At 50.3% G+C, this 20943-nt stretch overlaps 1 protein-coding gene across 1 annotated transcript; it reads right to left on the bottom strand.

Moving 5' to 3' along the window:
- Positions 1-61: 61 nt before the first annotated feature.
- On the bottom strand, positions 62-20902 carry KLHDC3 (kelch domain containing 3). The gene is made up of 11 exons (XM_086631804.1): positions 20862-20902; positions 13813-14048; positions 11311-11487; positions 8925-9040; positions 7488-7559; positions 7048-7261; positions 6677-6763; positions 5374-5482; positions 1403-1476; positions 920-998; positions 62-700 (listed from the first exon to the last, which is right to left on the bottom strand). The coding sequence occupies exons 2-11, from the start codon at positions 13964-13966 to the stop codon at positions 634-636; spliced, it is 1149 nt and encodes a 382-aa protein (XP_086487930.1). The 5' UTR covers positions 13967-14048; positions 20862-20902; the 3' UTR covers positions 62-633.
- Between the last annotated feature and the right edge of the window lie 41 nt (positions 20903-20943).

The following is a 20943-nucleotide window of genomic DNA, read 5'->3' as shown; positions in this document are numbered from 1 at the left end:
CTCCCACACCTTCTCTCCCCTCAGTTCACCTGCTAGGACACACAGAGCAGCAGCAACCATGTCTGCCTCAGCATTTATAAAAACTCCCCCAGTTGCTGTTTTACAATGGGAGCTGGGGACAGGGTCCAGCTGGGCCCAGGTCCCCATATCAGGCTCAGCTCAGGGCTGGGGCCTGCCATCTGGTGCCAGGAAGCTGGTCAGCACTGGCCGGTGCAAGCATGGGGGTCCCTGCTCACTCAAGGCAGTGCAGGAACAGTTCATAGCCCAAGACCAACCCCAGGGCCATGGCTGGTGGTAGGAGTTGATTCAGGCCCTTGGACAGTGGCTGGGGACCAGGCCAGCACAGCTGCAGCTCCACAGGCAAGGAGAAGGCTGGAGACGCTGGAACCATTGGCGAGGGGGGTTCACAGTTGTACTTGCTGGGGCAAGCCGATTTCTTTCCCGGCGGCCTGCTCTGCCTGCACACTCATGCTGCCCAAAGTGTGACAAGGGCAGAGGGAGGCCTGGCCAGGGCAAGACAAATGGAGCTTACAAGTTTCTTGCTTGAAAGGGCTAAAAAACTCATGCAGGCGGTTGAGAAAGTGATCAGTGTGTGGAGGGGCAAGGGCAGGGTGGCAGAGGGATGAGCTGGCTTCAGCCCTGGGAGGAGACGATGGGGCGGCTGATGGTGCTGTTTGTTGTCATGGCCGAGAGCTCCCATCTGTAACACACCAAGAGTACACACTGAGAGAAAGCATGAACACACTGCCCAGGGCTGGAGCCGCTCTGCTGTATGTCAGCCTCAGCTGTGGTCTCCAGCCCAGCCTGCCCTGAAGCTGCGCAGCACAGAGGAGAGCCCCAGGCAGCCCTCGGCCAGGCCTGCAGCACTCCAAGGACAGGGAGCACTCATGGCATGACCTCCCAGCAGGGCACACAGTACCTGATGTCGTGGGGAAGGCAGGACTGGTCCAGGCTGTACTGAATCACTGCCAGCTTACACAGTGTCTTCAGACTGGGGCCTGCGGAAAGAGAGCGGTTAGTCACAGCAGTTCTTATCTGGACACTAGGGGGGTCCAGGCATCATGCCATCAGTGCCATAGGAAACAGGGAAGAACGCCCCAGCCACCACCCTGAAGGATAAGGCAGGGTGCACACCAGGGACAGGCTGGAGTGGTTTTCTGTGCTCCCACAAGAAGTCTGTGTGAAGGAGTGCACAAAGGGCCATGAGCCCACCTCAGGCCTGCAAGCACAGCTGCAAATCTGGTCTGCCTTAAGCCATGTACAACAGCCAGAGACAGTCGCCTGGCTCTGACAGGTGGGCACCTCATGCCATGTAGGACACAGTACAGGGCTTCACAGCAGGGCCTGCTCACAGGGCACCTTGTGATGAGAGGTGCAAGCTGGGCAGGGGGTGCTCACGTACTGAAGTCGAGGATGTAGAGATCTGAGTGATCCATCAGGTCGAATTCATCACCCATTCCCTCCTCTGGAGACGGGCTGCAGAAGCCAAGCAAAGTGTGTCAGTCAGCACCAAAATGCTTGTACATCAATTATTGTCCCTGGGCTCTCCAAGGGCTGAGCAAGTCCAAGACTGTCCGTGGCCTGCCTGTCCCATGCAGAAGCCCTGTGATCACTCCTGTTCTTCTGCTTCCTCCAGCAACACCCAAAGCCACCACTCTCCCAGCTCCTGGCAGAGCAGGCAGAGCTGCACATAGCCAGGGTACAGAAACACACACCATCTCCTCCGCAAGCCATAGCAGGGAGTGGGAGGAGCTGCCTCTTTCTCATGCACAACCACAATGACTCCAGGACCGCAGATCGTGGGAGCCATGACCTATCTCCAGAGATGATGGCAGAGTCAGCAACTAGCTAGTGGCCATCCAAATTTTCTGCAACTTGGAGAAGCAACAAAAGGAGCCATATGCTGCTGTGCTCTCCCTGCCCACCCTCAGCTCTAGCTTCTCAGGGCCGCTTGAAACATCTGCAGACTGTCACATGCCATATGTTACTCATGAGTCATGCCATGGAAACCTGTGAGCTAGATTCTCCTGTCTGTAAGTTCTCAAGAGCACTGATGCTGCTGGGATCAGAGGCAACATGTCCTGTACCACACTGCTCCAGCACTGCAGCGGGCCAGAGCGTGATAAGCCAAGCTGCTTTCTCTGAGGACTATATGGAAGGTGCTTTGCAGAAGTTCAACTTTTTCTACAGAGGAGCGAAGGCAGCAGCAGAGAATAAGCACCTGAAGCAGACGCTGAGGTCTTCACCTGGCTTAGTGGCAGCTCTTTTCCTCTTTGTCCGCAACAGCCATATGTACCTGCTGCATTAGCACAAACTCCCCAGCAAAAGCCCACAGATTACCAACCTGCAGCCAGGAAAACATCCTGGTTTATTAGCTTGCATTCCTCTGGCTAGGCCAGCAGCTGGACTGCTTTTGGGTTCTGCTGCATGAGCTGAAGTTGTGTTCTAAGCACAACAGCGCAAGGTTTGAAACAGATTCTGCCCAGCCACACATTGTTCATTGCTCTCGTTCTCACGTGGTTAAGGTCACTGCAATTAATTCAGCACAGCCACTGAGATGTTGTAAGAGAAGCGTAGAGAAAGCAGCTTGGAAACATCTGCACAGCAGGGCAAGCACAAGCATTTCTCAGTCTGACTCAGGAATCACCGTGGGCTCCAGCCACAGCTCCTTGGTTATGCCAAAATGGTGACAGCATTTCTGAAGACCGTAATTAAGCATGGGTCAGGCACTGATTAGTGCAGCACTCACTTTAAACTAATCCCAATTTGCTGATACTCCCATCTGATGCTGGCCCTGGAATGCTAGCAAAGAGCTATGACTTCAGGCATTTCTAGGAACAGATGGCCTCACCTATGGTTTCCTGCCTCTGCGGTCTTGATGGAACAGCTAAAGCACCTGACAGACTGGTCACTGCATCCTCTAGCACAGAGAGATCAGCCTGTGCTGGAACAGTAGTGCTTGGACCAGCGGAAAGCACTCCCATGGCTGATGGTTGTTTGGAGAATTTGCAAGAAAGGAAAGGTGGTTTAAGTCCTGCTTTGGTTTGTGACAAGGCAATTTAGTGTGTCCTCACTGCTTAGCTGGGACCTCAAGGAGTGACTTCTCACCCCAGTGTCACTTGCTTCCCCACCTATGACCCACTAAGCGTCACATCTCATGGGACATGACACAGTACCTGCCCCCGCTGGTTCCCATAACACCAGCACAAACTGCAAGGCACAGCTCACTGCTGGCAGAGAAGACCTGCTGCAGATAGGTCCCATCTGCCCAGATACAGGCAAGAGCCCCTTTAATTCCACCTCTCTGTGGTCACCATGCCACAATCCAATCTCACATCCACGTCACAGGAAACCCTAGACCATCCCTTATCTTTCAAAGGAAAGCCAGCAGGCACCACGTCTGGGGTTTTAATCACCAAACTGCAGGCAGCTGGGGAAAGCCTGGAGTTCAAGACCAGAAGAGCTGCAACTCCCAGGGAGCAGGGCACCCCTTTGTCAGCCAGAGGCCAGCAAAACTGCTCATTCCAGCTGCACAGCAACTCAGGCATGTTGGCAAATGCTCTTGGGCCCAGCACCAAGCCTTCCATGACAGCCCCTGCTCCCTAACCAGAGCCAGGCACTTCTAAGCCTTGTAAGTCTCGTCAGGAAAAACACAGCCTCAAGCCTGGATCAGCATCTGTTCAGCTGAACTCTGTTTTATAGTGTTCCGTCTTGCCCTCATTCTCCCTTGTGGATGGTCTCTGCGTGCTGAAGTGCTGGTGGGTTTGGGAGGAAATCAGACCAAGGCCACAACTATGACACAGCCAAGAGGAACACTGAGCTTAGTGCTGCATGGTCACTTAAATGGGACAAAAGTGACAGGATTGCTGCTGGCCACAGTGAGCAACCACAGTTGGGGAAAAAAAAAAAACAGGTTCTGGGCAGGACTATGAAAGAAACTAAGCATTTGGATGCCATGGGAGCAGGCACCCTGCAGAAGTGCCTCTTGAACAGTCTACAGCATACGTGAATCCTGTAAGGGAAGGCAGGACACAAAGGAGTTTTGCCTGCCCGTACCCCAGTGCTGCTGCTGCCTAGCAAGCTGAGCCTGCCTGCTCATCCTCCAGGGAGCTGTGCCGGATCCCCCACACTCTGCACTCCCCCTCCCCTTCCTAGGCAGAAGATCACAGGTCAGGAGGCAGACCACAGGGAGTTCTCCATTACAACTTCCTGGAAAATTTCTTATCTCGCCAGGCAGCTACAGAACACACCTGATAACTGCTACAGGAAGCGAGCACAGTCTATATCCCCATCTCCCCCTTCCCCAGCCTGCGAGACCCTCCCTCCAGTCCAAGCAGGCTGCAGCATCTGTTGAGACTGGATAAACTCAGCACCTCTGCATACCTCACCTGCACTAAGAACTTCCTCACACGCACATGGACATCCTACAACTAGGCACATGCACTAGACATCCAGCACTCCTGGCGCCTGAAGGCCCTTCACTCCATCATCAGAACCTGTCCTGCCTTGTCCTTTGCCTCAACCCATCTTCAGAAGTATCTTCAAATAGCCAGGGTCCCAGAGAAAGCCCAAAAGCTTTCTAAACCATGTGGAGGGCTGAAAGTATTTTAGATGTCTCTACAAGGTAGATGCTGGCAAACAGGCCTGTGCTCCAGAGCTGCAGTTTGTCATTCCAGACAGCATAAAGCACATCCTGGTGATGGGCCACTTCCTTTCTTTTAGCAGCTGTTAAGGCTCTTGGCCACATGCAGCTGCCCTGCACCCTGACAGTATCACTTCCAGTGTTTGACAGCTAAATCCTTACCACCAAGTCCCTTTTGTGAATGGAAACTTTGCTAAGGAACACTGGCACAGAAGGGAATGTTGCCTTGTTGTGTGTATGGGCTCCTCAAACGGCTCCCAGCTGAGCAAACATCCCACTGTAGCCTGGCAGACACCACATTTGCCAATGAAAGAAACTCTGGTGGGAGAAGCAGGACAGCATGCACGGGAGGATAAGTCAGTCCGGGATCTGCTACTACACAGCAGACTAGGGTACTTGCCTTTCTGATGGCAGGATCTCATCCCCCAGCTCCACCACCTCTTTCACAGAAAGCTTGAACACTGCACAACCCCTCTTGAACAGCATGTTACATACTTCTGTCTCTACTTGCACAAGAAGGCTTGTAAGCAGGTGCTTTACAAGATTACATGACACCTTCACTCTGCCCCTTGGCCTTTTTCCAGAGGAGCCCAGATCTAAATGATTTCTTACACTGGTAAGGTAGCTGGAGAGTAGCTGTGTGCCTCTGATTACTGCATGGGGCAGAGCATGGAGGGACACTGTGCTGAACGGAATGGCAAATCCTCTCACAGTCACCCCATATAACTCACCTGGTGCCTCCAAAGAGAATTATTTTGTCCCCCACTCTGCAGCAGCACTGCCGGCGTCGAGGACATGGGCCTTTCCCCTTGGGCTCAATCTTCCTCCAAGAAAGAGAAACTAAAGGGCAGAAAAGAGTGCACCAGCTTGTCACAAGCGCCTGGCCAATATCCAGGTATAAGCAGGTTACAGATTTAAACAGATCACAGCAAAAACAGAGGCCCACTGCCCCATGGACAGGAACTAGCCAACATCCACCTTTCCTGTTGACCTCTTCTTCTCACTAGTGGCAAAATGATGCACTTCTTTGAGATTTTTACTGAAACGTCACTTAGAGCAGGCAGAGCTCCAGGGCTGTGCCTGCCATGAGACAGGAGTTGCAGGTCGATGCCTTTCACTTGCAAAGCCTGAGCAACAGAACCTGTGGGCTGCCGCGTCGGTGTACAGCTCTGCCCTGTACAGCTCCGATCACCTCCTGTGATGGGAGCTGTACAGGGCAGAGCTCCAGGAGCAGGCAGGCAGGCACTCTCCTTTCCCCAGTCCCCTGCTGTGGTCCACAGCTGGCCAGGAACCAGCTCCATCTGCTGGCAGCCGCTGCGAATGCAGAGCATCCTCGCAGAGCGGAGACTCCGAAGTCAGCACGGTTGTTGGAGGGGAGCATGGGGAACTGAACCTGGTGGGGAAGACAGCAGCCTTTGTCCTTGCTGCTGTCTGTGGCAGGATGCCATTAATCACTCATGCCCAGCACTGAAACCTTCAGGAGCTCTCAAACTAGCTCCTAGATCAGTTTAGGGAACAGCAAGTTGGCTGCTCTCAGGTAACTTTATTATGCAAAGTGATTAGCAAACAAAATCAGTCTAATAGACTGCAAAAAGTGCCTGAGGACCCCAAAGCAGCTCACAGTTGACCGATGTTTAGCTGAAGAACCAAGAGAGTGTGGTATGGTGATCCTGCAGCACAAGTTGAGTGGTTTCCCCAGCTACAGCCTCTCGCTTCCCTAATCCCATTGTTTCCCCATATCTTCTTTTCTGCCAACACTTCTGCACGTTTAAGAGCAAGACAAAGTTTTGCCAGCCACCCTTTGATTAGTTGTGTCTTTCAGCAATGCTTCCTCTCCTGTTTTCTAACTGAGATTTGGAGACACTCTGAGCAGGAACAGAGGTCCTAAGCACAGTAGCAAGTTCCTGTCAATGCTGTCAGAAGAGCCATATCCCCCCAAGCAGGCTCCCAACCCTTGGAGACTACGCTCATCTGAGCACTCACACATTGAGGGCCTTGAGCACTATCACTGCAACAAGTTAAATGCATAAATACCTGGATTGAATTTCCAAAGGTCATGGAAGTGTCTGTTCAGGCGTGCGTTGTAGCCACCAAATACATATAGCTCCCCATTGTAGCTGACTGTGGGGAGTAAGCATAGACATCAATGTGCCATCCAAGGTAGAGCCCAGCAGGTCCTCATCCCAACATCAAACACAAAGCAAAGCAGTGCTGGTTCGCTTACATCACCTTCATATGCAGGACTATGTGCAAGGCTTTTCGGTGGACAGCAACCTTCCACAGAAGCCAGGCTCTGTGCACCCCTTGCTAACCCACATCTCCACCCAGCGGACCAGACACCCCTTCTGAGGCAGGCAGGAATTTCCTTCCACCTTGTCCTCCTCTCTCAGCAGACCCACACTCACACGCTGAATGGCTCCGCCGGCCTTCAGGGAGCACTGGAGTTGGAGGGGAGTCCAGCCAGGAGTTTGTTTCTGTATCAAACACTTTAATGCGGTTACAGTAGATCTCATTGTTGGAGTGAAACGGTCCAAAACGATCAGCTCTGCCACCAAAAACGTACATCTTTGTTCCAATGATGGTAGCTGAATGGAAGTCTCTCCAGCGAGCTGGTGTACCCTGCAGAGACAGTGTAAATACAAAACAAAAGAAAGAGTGCAGATTACCCAGGGAGATGACACATCTTGATGAGGAAGTTGGAGTGCTTGCCTTCTCTTGAGAACAACCCCTCCTGTAGATCCCAGTCACATCAGACAGAAGCTGTGAGACAAGTGGGGGCATCTACCCCAGAGAACAGCAGATATGAGACTTCCTCCACAAACCACAGTGAAAAGCAGACACTGACCTTGGCAGAGATTAAAGTCCACATCATGTTTGTGGTGTCCAATTTATGGATATCGTTTGAAAAGCAGTCAGCCTGGAAGACAGCAGGGCAGCCTGGTCACAAAGGGACTGAGAAGTCTGGTCACATCTGGCCCCAGGAAGGATGCTGTCCTATAGACCTGGAGCATCCCTTGGGAGTCGGTACTTCCTAAAACACATGGTGCTTGCTCCAAAATGTCACGAGGTAGGCAGTATGCTTGTCACTTAAGAGGGAGGCAAAGCCCATTTTTCCTCAAAGGTGTCCTGTCTCTCACTGCAGCTTTCCCATTTACCTGGTGCTCAGTTCCTCCGCCCAAGACTGTCCTGCACACAATATGTACATTCACAGCAGAACCCTGCCTCCGTTCCATGCAGCAACAGAATAAAGGGGCACTAACGGGACAGTCAAACCAGCTTGCTAAGGCCACCTGATGAGAGGTAGAAGCTAAGATTACTTCTAGGAAGCTAAACATCCAGGAGCAAACACGTTTGAGTTTCTGAGGATCCCACAAAACTCATCTGCAGCTAGCTGCCTGGAGGAGCCTGCATTCACCCAAAGAGCACAGACTCCTGCTCCTTCAGGCAGGGGAGTAGCAGCAAGACAGCTACAGGCTTGTTTGGTCTTGGTTAAAAACAAGCCACATTTGAACTGCGCCTGCTGCTGTAACAAAGATCATGGATTTAGCATGCTGTTGTTCTGAGAAGAGGGGGAATAATCTAGGGACTGGCATAACAGAGCCCTAGCTTTCTTCCAAATAAACAGATGTGACTTTGCACAGCTTTTCTGGAGCCCAGTGATAGGCTGAAATGATATTTACCCACTTCTTAAGATCAGACCATAATGATTTGCTCAAAGAAGCATTAGGGACACTGGCAGCTTGTGCAGGATGACCTTCAGCTCAAGGTATTCTTAATGGGAGGGCAAGTAACTGTTTGCTGGAAGGGATCAGCAAGACGTGAGAGCAGGTACAGAATCCAGGAAACATGCACCACATTAGGACAAAACCTCACAGCAACACTGCAGACATTAGAAAGTGATTTTTCTGGCTCATTTCTCAGCCAAATTAAAATAAATGTAGATCAATATATATTTATTAAAAATGTTATGTATTTATCTATCTAAATTTGGCTGAGAAATGAGCCAGGAAAAAAACTATATATAAAAATACAAATATTTTAAATCTATATGTTTAGGGGAAGAAAAAAAATGAACCATTTTTTTAGGTCTACTTTCCCAACCATCTTCCCTGCAAAACAACGACCATAGCCTGAGTAATTAATGCCATAACTTTGCTGAGTTGTAAAATAAAAGCAACTATGGATACAAATATGCCCTTGTGTCCTGCCTCTATCAATGTCCTGGGTAGGAACACCCTCTTTGCCAAGGGATCACCAAATAACAGTTATAGAGACTACCCACCAGCTGTTCATAGCCTCCGAAGATAAACATGCTCTTTGCCAGGACACAAGCTGAGTGCCCATCTCTCGCTCCTGGGACTGCTCCAGACACTTTTGGCGTGAACCACTTGTGCGTGTCTGAAACAAAACAGGAGGCAACACTAAGAAAATACAGTAGATGTTGGGATAGCTCTTTGCTACTGTTCTTCATTTCTAAGACACAAATCTTTCTTTCACACACAGCACTTGCTTCTCAGAGACGCTGCAAGCTTCTTCAGGCAATGCTACCTGCCGGAGCCTCCACAAAGCGGAACACTGTCAGAGGTCTCAGCTACAGGACACAGCTGCTGACTCTGCCTGACCCGACAAACAGCTCACGTTGTAAGTGTGAGCAATACAGCACTGCTTGAGCAATGCTATTTTTATTAAGAGTCTCTTACAAAGCCTACTTGTGAGTCACTTACCAACTCTGCATTTACAGCTTCTCTTACAATAATAGAGCTAAGGGGCTCAACTGACCTCACAGTGTGGAGATGCTGACTAATGGAGTGAGGAAAAACAGCGCTCTCCAATCCAGGCAGAAGTCACTTAACCACAAACTCACCGTGTCAACAGAGCGACCGTGCACATCCTCACCTCAGCAGCACCGCTCTCCCTATCTTATCTGCTCCTTTGTTACATTCTCATCCCCTCTTCAAAAGAAGCCTTCCTCATTCTCCACCCTTCATGGTTCCCTTCATGCTGCTGCACGTGAGCCTGCACCAGCCAGATTCAGCCACTTAGGCTGCAGGCTCCAGAGGTTGACTTGATTTAGGGGAGCACTTTAAATTCAGCCGGAGCTGTTCTCCACGCCAGGGCAACATGGAGCCAAGCCAGTGACTCACTGCCAAGCACAAACAGGCACCTGTCCCAAGAGCCCAAGGAGGCACAGATAAGCCTTGAGGCAGCAGGAGACATTCCCCCCACTCTCCCTAACTGCTGTGAGCTGCCAAAAGCAGTGCTTATTTCAGGAAGCAGTAACACTGGAGACAAAACAACGTTCTTCACGAGCATAACTTCTCTGAACTTGGCCAGCAGCCACAGCCATCCACCTAGGCTCCAGCTGGAACGGCACAAAGGGTCTTGCAAGGTCAACAAAATCCCTGGGCAGCCTCTAGTAATAAAGCTGCAGTGGCTATGGAGTTCCCTTCCTTTACAGGGCTGCTTCCAAGCCCAGTCACACAGTAGCAGTAAGAGCTCATCCAAATGCAACATGTCAACTTAGAGATGAAAAGACCGAGACTTGTGATCTGCTTGCACCTGCACCCCAGGGGACAAAATTGCACTGAGCTAGGACTTTATCCAGCCTGATCCGACTTCGACAGTGGAACTTGCACAACAGACGCAGGACTGCGACTGCCAGCCTCACTTTCCAGGATTGGCAGGGGACAGGCACAATGTGTACAGACACCAGCAGAGGGTTCAGACCAGGACTGACATCTGACCTTTCCATTAATTTTCACTTAACGCTAAAGTGCTGGAGTTGGGAGATCAGGCAGCTCCCACTACAAAGCCTTTGTGTATGCAGAGGTTTACTGGCAGCTTCCCAGCTGCATGCGTGAGGGGAAGGGGGAAACCCTGTGTGCAGAGAGAAGCTCCAAGCTGAGAAACATTTCCTGGTGAAGAAGGGAACCCATGACCAAACACCAGAGCAAGCAGTTTCCTTGCAAGTCCAGTAAGCCAGTTACTGGTCAGTATTTAGATGGACTTGCCTCCAGAATTCAGATGTACACACTTCCTTTCCTGACGCTCCTGTCCACCCACTTCCTGATGGTGTCAGTTCTCCCCAGGTGCTCCAGCAGCACTATGGATAAGCCAAATGAAAGGCTCAAGGAGCTTATTTTTCAGGTTTATCTAACGTGACTCACGCCTTCCCTTATTTTGCCATCCTATCCCTGAATACTTCTGCATTTTATTCCTCACTCTGCTTCATGTTTTCAGAAAGAAGGACTGCCCTGGAGAGGAACCACAATCCTTGAGAGCTCTAGCCCCTTCTCGCTGCAAACTTCAGCCACAGTTAAGGAAGAATACATCATGTAGGGAGAGCGCTTCAGTTGTAGTTACTATCAGAGAGAGCACACAAAGCTTACAGAAAAACGAGAACCAGTTTGACTATTACACAAGTTCAGTAATCTCTGTTCAAAGGCTTTTACAGAGTCTCAAGTGTGCACACACACTGGCCACCCCGCTTCCCTTCTAAGCTTGCTGAAATAGCCAATGACACGAACTCCCCATTCGCACCATTTCCTCCAGACTGTCACTTTGTGAGAGCCCGAAGGACAGGAAAACAAAGTTGGGGTGTGGTGGGACAGAGAGAAGGCGTCATCAAAAGAAGTTGTGATGAGGCAGAGTGAGAAGCTGGAACTTACTGACATCAAAAGCATAGAGCACGTTGCAGGCTCCCTCAGTGTCGTTGCGACCACCCCATATGTAGACGGTGTCATCTATGAGCACTGCTGAGTGCCCATACCTCATGTAGGGCACTTCTCTCACATGGTCTCTGCTGTTCGTCCACACTGGAGGCAGCTTGATCCAGCGCAGAGATACTGAAAGCACAAATTTGAGCCCATGTTTTAAGCCTGCTACATGCACTCACAGGTCACAATCCATCCTGCACGGCTCCATTTTCACCCTACAACAAGGCGCAGAAGCCGTCTAGTAAGCAAGACAAAGGTGTGTCTGACCTCAAGTAGTAGCTAGGTAAGAAATACGAAAAGAGGTTTTTCCACAGGCTTCCGTCACAGGCAAGACTAGAGGAAGTGCTGGAGGACCACAGGACTCTGGACAGAAATAGGCTCCATTCTGCATCAGTTACATTGAAGAGAATTCCACTCTGGCTCATCCTATACTGTGGGTAAAGGTACAGTGCACACACACAAAAAGCAGGGAAAGAAAAAAGAAAAAGTGTAGAGGTGATAATGAATGCAGACACTACTTCAGGCTAGTGACTTTTTGAAGACTGAAAGCTGGAAGAACAGGCAGCATAGGAATAATTCACTGCAGCAACATGCAAGGAAACACACCTCAAGGCATCATTTGGACTTGCAGTAGTGCAGTTTAAGTAAAGTAACACAGCAGCTTTGTAGGAACAGGGTTTGTCTGCCTTTGTTTTGTTCTTTAAGCTTTAGATGAGACAACTGTCCGTCTCCTTTACCCCTGTTCGTACCTGAGTTCTCCCTGCTAACCTTGTGTTACTAATAGGAGTTCCTTGTGATTACAGGTTCTCCTTCCTGGCAAGCCTGTATGTCATGCTCAGCCATAGCCAGAAAGGTCAACAAGTATTACAGGGTTTAATGACAGTGCAAGAGTCACAGCGAGTGTTACATGGCCATTACATAGCAGCACCCAGTTACATCCAGCCTCCAGTTTTGTTTTCAACACAGAGGTAACACAAAATATGGCAGAAAACAGTCTGCAGTTTCCCTGAAATACTAACATAGGGAAAGGGTCGGGCATCTTAAAAAGCAAGCATCTACCCTAGAGGCAGAAAGGGCACTGAAGAAGCACAGCCAATGCTAAAGTCAAGCTAGACGGGATGCTCCCTACTCAAAACACAGTCGTCCTCTTTGGAAGATTGAAAGAGATCATTCAAAATCTGGTATCTTTGCTTTAGTACTGGAACCTGGCAATGCCAACAGAGCAAGGCCTTGGGAAGCCAGTGTCACCTCCCACGTGGTGGCTGCAGCATCATGACCCTTAATATTTGGGAGTGGCAAGAAGGGAAGACAATGCAAGAGCAGTCCTTTGGGAAGGGTAATTATGCTTCCACCATAGTAGTAGTGCTCTACTGGCACATTTTAGAAGCTACAATGTTCAACTGTCCTGAGTGTGAGAGCCCAGTCTCTCTGGATAAACATGAATGTCTTTGTTCACAAGATCCTGAGCTACGCTCCCCTCTACACAGTGAGCAGGTCACTTTGGCAGCCCTGTGTAACCGATGCCTTTATCCACTACTGCACAAGTCAGTCTTCGCCACAGTCACATTTAGAGGAGTGAATTCATTGCATCTTACAGACAAACTAGTTTTATCTGCACGTCACATGCGTGTTAGGAGAGCATTCAGCATGGTGTCCAGCCTGCAAAACTGGTCAATGGCTCTCTGTTCTCGTCCCTGTTCAGCTAGACACATCCAAGCATCTGTGCAGTTTTTCAACCACCTGCCTAATTACAGGGAAATACTTAATGGACCAGCTCAGTAACCCTTTCAGTTCAAAGAGCACTCGATCAAGAAATACAGCCTCTCCCAGCACAGTTATGGCTCCACCTCAGCCTCCTGACAGATACTGGCTACCCTGCACAAATGGCTGCAGTTGCTCTGCTAAGCCACACTGGGAATCTGCATGATAGCTGCTGCCAAAATGGGAAGGCCTCCATCCTGGCCACATGCCTCTACTGACTCCATCGTGCTGGTGATGGTTGTCAGCTGCCCCCACAGGGAAACAGCTCAGGAGTCTAAACCTGGAGACTTAACTGCGTGCGCTGGCTCCCACCTGACCCCTTCCATGCTAGGGGCAGTTCAGCATGGTCACCACTGCAAACTGGATGGGGCACATGAGCCAGCAAAACATTGCCTCTTTGCACCTAGTTGAGTTAGTGTCCACAGAAGAGAGAACAAGGACAAAACAAGCCACTGGCTATGTGGTTACTTCTAGCGAGCAGACTGTTGAGCTACAGCCCCTCTGTGTCCTGCCTCTGAACCTGAAAACATAGGGCCACACAAGGGACGGGGCTCCTGTCTCTCACTGATAACTTTTTTGGAAATCAGCCAGACAGCATGTTACAGAGTGTAACATTTTAAGCAGTAGTGGGCAAGAAAACTAATAACCGGGCCCAGCAAGCCACTCCTTCGTGCACCACAAGGACGCACTTACCTGCATTAAAAACATGGACGTCAATCTGCCGCAGAGTCTCATAGTCTTCTCCAGAACAATATCCACCAAAGGAATAGACCTTGTGCCCGACGGCCACGGCTGCGTGGTTCACCCTCCGCGGCCCACCTTCCAAGTGCACTGCCCACCGTAGCATTCCTTCCTGCAAGCCAGACAGTCTTCAGGGCCCCCAGTGCCACAGCCACATGCTTCCTGGGCCACCACGCCACCACCTGGCTCTGTAACAGAGACAAAATGCTAAAATAACACAATCCATCTCACAGGTCTTCCTACCTTTCTTGAATGCCAACTACAAAGGTCACGTTGCTGTACCCTCATTCATCTGCCTCCCAGCTGGAGACGGTTTTACTCTCCCTTTGGGAAGCAGACACAAGGCAGGTACTGTAACCTGAGCAAGGCTCAGAAGAGCAAGCAGCGATGCCCTCGCATACAAAAAAAACACTCAGGGTGGCTGTACAGGCAGCCCAAGCCAAGCACCTTCGACAAAAGCAGTCAAGTGCTGCGCACCAGGCCACACCCTGGTCATGGGCACATCATGGAGGTGACAGAACAATTTGTCCGCATGAATGAAAACATGCAGCCAGAGCCTCCCAGTACAGGGAGGACTACAACACTAGCACTTGGACTCATTGATTTGAGCACTACGGTCCAGCCGAGTTAAACAGGGGAGAACAGAAACCTCCCAGTCTGAGGAGAAAGCTCTTTGCTAATAATCAGAATAAAGCCTTTTTGTCCCACAGCAAATCCAGGCATAGGTCTGACAATTTTGTAACATCATAGCTCAGTTAAGAAACGGATATGCTTCACGCTTCAAACAGATGGCTTAGATCAGCTCTTGCTTGGAGAAGTCACAGCAGCTGATTTTTGCAGAGATTCTCCTTTGGATCTACGGATCTGGAGAACACAGCCCTGCCTAGATGCTTCTGAAAAAGCAGGTCAGTTCAATTCTTTTAACAGTTTTCCTCCAGCTGAAAAACAGCCATTAGAAGAGAAGCCAACATTTCAGACAGCCTAAAGAAAATTGTCTTTTTTTATTGCTTGGTTCTAGCTTCTCGGAGAACGCAGCCAGCGCACTCCCACCCCACACTCTGTTCTAGCATTTGCAGAACAAAAGAAATTTGCCTTGGAATGAGGACTAAAATTCCTACCCATTTCTTTCTCCCTTTTCTTTCCGGAAAGTAGTGAGTTTTCGCAAGGAGAACTTCCCTGCAGTTTCAAGTTTCTGAAGTAGCTGGAGAGCAGCAAGAAGGGGCAGCGCCTTGCTGCTCCATTCCAATTGGCCTCCCTGCCTTTCAGCCAAGCGGAACCTTCGCTTACAACCAGGCACCTGTACAACCTGGCCATCAGCAGCCTGATCACTGCAGCATCTGGCCCACCTGCACGCTTTTTTATTTTTTTTTTATCCCCACCAGGGGAACGAGCCAGAGATGCCACTCAACAGGGAGCTCCCGGCACAGAGCACAGCTCAGGCTTCCAGCTCCAGCCATGCATACTACAGACAGTTTGAAAGCATCCTGAAACCAGTCGGCTCATTCCAGAACTCCTAAATCTCAGCAAAACTCAAGCAATTTATTTTTAAAGTTATTTCTTTTCCAAGTTGTTCCCAAAATACAGACTGGCAACCGGAGCATTCTCTGTACCTGAAAGTTACAGCAACAGGACATGTGCAAAGTCTGAACAGAGACCATCCTCCAGTCTTATTCGTAACAGATGAGCACAGATCGAGGTGTGTCTCCTGCAAAGCTGCTGCTTCTTGAGGCAACCATTGTAACCTAAATAGCAGTCGGCATCCCAGAAAGTCACGTTAAGCTTTTTTCCAGAAGAACTGCTCCAGAAGGGCCCAGGAACAGCCCTAATCTGCTACAGGCCATGTTTCACTGTATGTCTGGGACCACTCCAAATTCAGATCCAGCAGGTTTGGGTTTTGCTTTTAAATTACCATATTTTTTTTTAAGCCAGGCAGTAGCTCTTGTATAAGTCCTCTGCAAAGCTACAGAATAGATGAGTTTCCATGGAGACCACCAAAGTCACCTTTCAGGCTATTTTGAATGCTTCACATATTTAAATCTGTTTCCTGCCTCAGTCATGAGTTACCACTGAAAAATCTAACCACTATTTTCCTCAAAATCCCTTCTTGGTTAAGTGATTCCGTGAGAGACTCCTCAAGGAGCTTTACTAGACTTTTATCACCAGTGTCAATATTTGCAACACCCTTCAGACTGAGTCCGATCCTGGAGGATTAAGAGGATGAATCATACGTCCAAGTTCTCCACTTGATTCCTCCTGGGGTAGAGAAGCACAGCAGCCTGGCGTGGCAGGCAGGCATCACACCAAGCCACTTGCCTTTTTTTTCCAGGAAGGCTGGGAAAACTCTTCTTCGCTCTTGGGAATTCACTCAAACCGTGTGCTGAGGAGTACGCTGCTGCCAGAGCAGGATGCTGATCCTTTCACTCCAACAGGAGCCAGCTACCCTACCTGAATAGTTTCATAATTGAGACTAGTCATAGGAACAGAGGAAATGAAGGCTGCACTTCCTAAATTAATCTGGGCAACTGAGAGGCAGCAGCTCCAGGCCCGGCTAGTTAAACTGTAGGAAACGACGTTGATGTTGTGTTGCAATGTTGTTTGCTACCACTACTGGGAAAGGGTTTTTCCAGAGACCAGCCTTTCCCAGGAGGCAGGCGGTTGGTGCCGGCCCAGGGCAGTGGTGGAGGTGATGTGGTTGGAGTTGGCTGCACTTTTCCCTCGGCTCTGGATGGGGATACCCCTTTGGAGCAAACACAAAGCTTAGCCAGCACAGCCTCCTGCAGCAGCTCATCAGACCCAGGACATGCACAAACACTCATAGGCTTTGAAAAGAAAACAATCGGAAGGGTGAGGCGACTGTCACAGGATCATCTATTAAAAGACAAAGGAAAACACAGGATTTAACAAGCTGCCTGGGTTTTTCCAAACCTGAGTGCTCTTCTCTACCCTGTAATAAAAACATCCAGCCAAATTCCGTCTTCCTTTTCTGCTACTGGCCACAACCCTGTTCCAAAACTGTCACAATGTCTTCCTGCCTTCGCCAAGTGTTTTTCTCCTCTTTTTGGCCACGTGCAGGCCCCACCCCCCTCTCCTCCCTGCACAGCCCACCTCCCAAGGACCCCTCACTCCTCTCCATGCTTTCTGCCTCCAGCTCCAGTCTCTCTCTTCTCCTGCCTTTTTTAAGAGTCATTTCATTAGAGCAGTCTTCTGTCCCAAAGTCAATTTTCCTCCTGTAATTCCCCTCTGCACAATCTGCAAATATGAGTTAAACACATTTTTCTTTCAAGAAAAAGTTATTTTCTGTCTACAACTGTGCACGCCATTAAGTTCCATTTCAGGTTCTGATTTCCAATTATAATTTATGTGACATAAATACACCACTTTCCAACCTCATTCCTATGAGGACTTCTTAACAGGAGGCATTAATACACTTGACATGAGGCAGTGAGCCTTAGATTTCTTTAAAGATTACACATGCACAGCCTGGGGGGGAGAGATGAACAGCAAAATTGATATGAAACAATTTACTAACAATTTCCCCCAACTGTACAATCTTAAGTTACGCAAAATACATTCTGTGATTTCTCATTTAGAACACCATCAGCGGGGACGTAGGCTATAAACCACAGAATTACTGTGGCAATATTGAGCGGCAAAAAGACAGAGGCAAATTGTACCAGACGACCAGGAGGGCACTGGCTGCAGGAGCCGGTACACATCCCAGCTCAGGCAAACCAGGTGCTTTTTGCTCAGCACTGCAAACCAAAGGGACAGTTAGCGACACTGACATTCATCGTGGATCAGACAAAGGGCTTTCACAACACGGAAAAGTTACGCTTGAATTGTTCACAGAAGTTACTGCTATTGCCAGAGGTCAGGAGGGTTGCGTTCTGCACAGATTTGTGCAGACACCGAGGTACACGTGTTCCTTTTCTGGATCCTGCTGAGCCATCTCTCTCCTCTCCAGAGCTGCACCTCTTTTAGATCTGCCTCTACAGTCCATCTGGACCCACAGCAGAAGCTGGTTGAAGGTCTGAGGAATCTCCTTTGCCGAATTCAGCATGTCCAGCTGGAATCATGCCCCAGTGCCCCCAGAAACTATCATCATATACTTATGGGGAGACTTCTGGTCCATCAAAACAAGCTCCATCAAAACAAGCACAAGTTTCTTACACAGTGAGAGATTTTCTAGACGAAACAAAACCAAAGAAGCTGCACTCCCACATGCTCTGTTAGCTCAGCATACGCTCACTTACCTTAGATCGGGAAGCTCTGACTGCTTCTCTTCCCCCAGTCTCAGCTGGGAGAAGCAACGCACTGGGTATTCTGACCATGTGCATGCACACACTGAGTCTCCTTCACAGAGCACGTGTGCTTCTGTTCAAGCCACTGCTTGCTTTCACTGACACACGTCAGCTCCTCACTTCACCTCTCCAAAAACTAAGAGATCTTTTCATTTCATTTTGCACTCACACAGGCAGCAATCATGCAATCTTCACAGCTCCCCATGTCCCTGGTCTGACATAATCTATCCAGAGTTACAGTCAAGCACAGAGAACACAGGGAAATTTGGGTTGAAACCCTGGTGGATCCTGTCAGTAACTGCCAGGAACAAGAGCGTTTCTGAAATCAGGTTACACTTCACCTACTGTTGAAGTACCTGAGGCTGATGATGCTGGAAATTAAGTAAGCCTAGCAATGAGTTGTTCCTGTGCCACTAAGCACAGGGAGGATAAAATTAAATAGTGCTCAAAATAACCTGCTGAGGTCCCGCAGAAATGCCTGAAGCCCTCCACTGACTATGCACAGCGCCACAAACCCAGGTATGTGCTTCCAGAGTAAGTGGTGCAACAACAGCCATGGGGTGACCACAGACTGGTTCTGTCACTGCCATCAGGTGTGACACCTGACCACAAGTGGAAGCTCACAAGTCTGTTAGCAGAGAAATAGCCATGGACATTCTTCAGCATCTCCCTTGATCTTCGTCACTGCTGACATCCAGCAAAGGGAGTGCAGCAGTTCACCCGGGGCACGTCACTACTAAGCAAGGGAACGACTAGATTTTAAGTCAGTTCTGCATTCTTTGAATACAGCACCTATAGACAACACTTCCAAACCTCTGGCTGTGCCGTTGCCTGAAGATACACATAATGCCTGAAACAACCATCCTAACTGCCCCAGTTTACACTTAACCAGCCTACCAGCACAGCATCTGAGATCAACAGAAAAATCACTCAATAATTCCTCACTAGCACACCTTCCAAAACTATTGTGGTGGCTTGAGCAAAGTGGCACAGATGGGAAAAAAAAAAGTTATCATGGTTTTTACAGTCAGATTTTTCAGCTGTTTGTTCCATTTGCTTTAAACTTTCTATTTGCAATCCCTACAATTAAGTATGAAAACTTTTCATTTGAGACAGAAAGCTACTGACCATCTCCAAGCATAGCAGCCAGATGATAATCTTAGAACAAAAATATGTATCCTTGGATCCACTTCTTTGCATAAAGAGAGTTCACTGGACTGCCTCATTCCTCTGTGCACACAGAAAGAAACCTAAAGCCATCTCTGAAAGCTGCTCAGATTAGCCTTGCTGCAGTCAATTCCCACAGCAAGGAGGAGAAAGCCAGCAGGAAGTGGCCCAGAATTTCAGCACCTCTGTACCTCCAGAATCTCAGCATCACCTGGAGCAGAGCAGCCTACTGTCCCTGCAAAGTCACTCCAAAGAGCAGATCCTACCGTGTGGCTGCCTCGGTCCTGTCTCCCAAAAGATGCCAGCCACAAGGTTTAGTAACACTTAAAATAGCCCAGAGAGCTCACCGCAGTCCATACAGACAGTTCTATTTCAAGCACATCCAACTTACTGGTAGAGACAGCACGAGAACAACCCGCTTTCTTCACTCATGCTTGACAGTTATCTGATGCTTTGGCTATTTACGCCAAGGCAGTGTGAAACTGCAAGCTTGCACGTTCAGCAAGCCTGGATACTCACAACGCAATTCCAGCACCAGTAAACTAGACGGTGCTAGAACAGCCCCAGAGCTTGTTAACCGAGACCGATCTGGAAGCTCGTGTCAGACAGGGGAATCACAGACCACACTGCTCAGACAGAATTTATTCCAGTGTCCCTGGTCACTGGAATGTGTCAGCACCGCCTCCTTATTTTTGCCCAGATATTTTGCCCACCGGCAACTTACTTTCGCGCAAAGCCCAGCTAAGATTCTGCACCTACTGAGCTGACTTCCCCCCTTCCTCGCCTTGTCTCCCAAACCCCACTCCCACTTCTCTACAGGGTGCACCTAGGCTGCAGAGATATTCCGTGGTCCCCTCTGCCCTGCCAGGAATTTGTCTCCGTCTCTGGCTACCGTCAGGCTGTTTCTGCCGAGCCAAGGGCAGCCCTCGGGAGGGAGCTGGCTCAGGAAAGCCAAGGTGACAGCTAACGCGCAGTTCCTCGCTTTATGCAAAACCAGACCGTTTTCTTCCCGCGCACCTGTTGTCACAGGGGCCCCAGCACCCCCCGGCCAGAGCACTGCACTGCGCTGGGCTCGGCGGGCGGCCGCGCACGGCCCGGGCGGGCTGTCAGCACTCGCCGGCCTGTCTTCGCCCGGGCCGGGCCGGGCGCGAAGCCCCGAGCCGATCAACGTGGTCGAGCTCGCGTGAACGCACAAACGGGCTGAAATCGCACCAGCCCGTGGAGGCGGAGAGAAGGCCCGGCGGCGGCAGCAGCGAGGCGAGGAGTGGGAGGGCAGCCTCCTCGGCGGGAGCCGCCAGCCCCGGGGCAGCAGAAGGACGGCCGGGGCCGCCTGGTCTCCCCCGCAGGCCCCTTCGGCCGCCGCCCGAGGGCCCCGCACTGCCCGCCCCGCGGCCCAGGGCAGCTGCACAGGGCGGCAGCCCCGGGCCTTGCGGCCCCGGGTCCGGCCCGCACGGAGGGTCTCGGCGGGAGCTCCCGGGACCGCACCGCGAATGCCCCACCCCGACAGTCGGTCCGTCAGCCGCAGCCCTGTACCTGACGGCGGGAAGGCGGCCCCACAGCCCCGCTCCGGCAGCCACGCCTGCCGCTCCCTGGGACTTGTAGTCCGGCACCGCCC

Source organism: Tauraco erythrolophus, chromosome 2 (assembly GCF_009769465.1).
Source record: "Tauraco erythrolophus isolate bTauEry1 chromosome 2, bTauEry1.pri, whole genome shotgun sequence".
Classification (NCBI taxonomy): domain Eukaryota; kingdom Metazoa; phylum Chordata; class Aves; order Musophagiformes; family Musophagidae; genus Tauraco; species Tauraco erythrolophus.
Note: the sequence above shows the minus strand (reverse complement) of the source record. Positions and strands in the feature narration are given on the sequence as shown.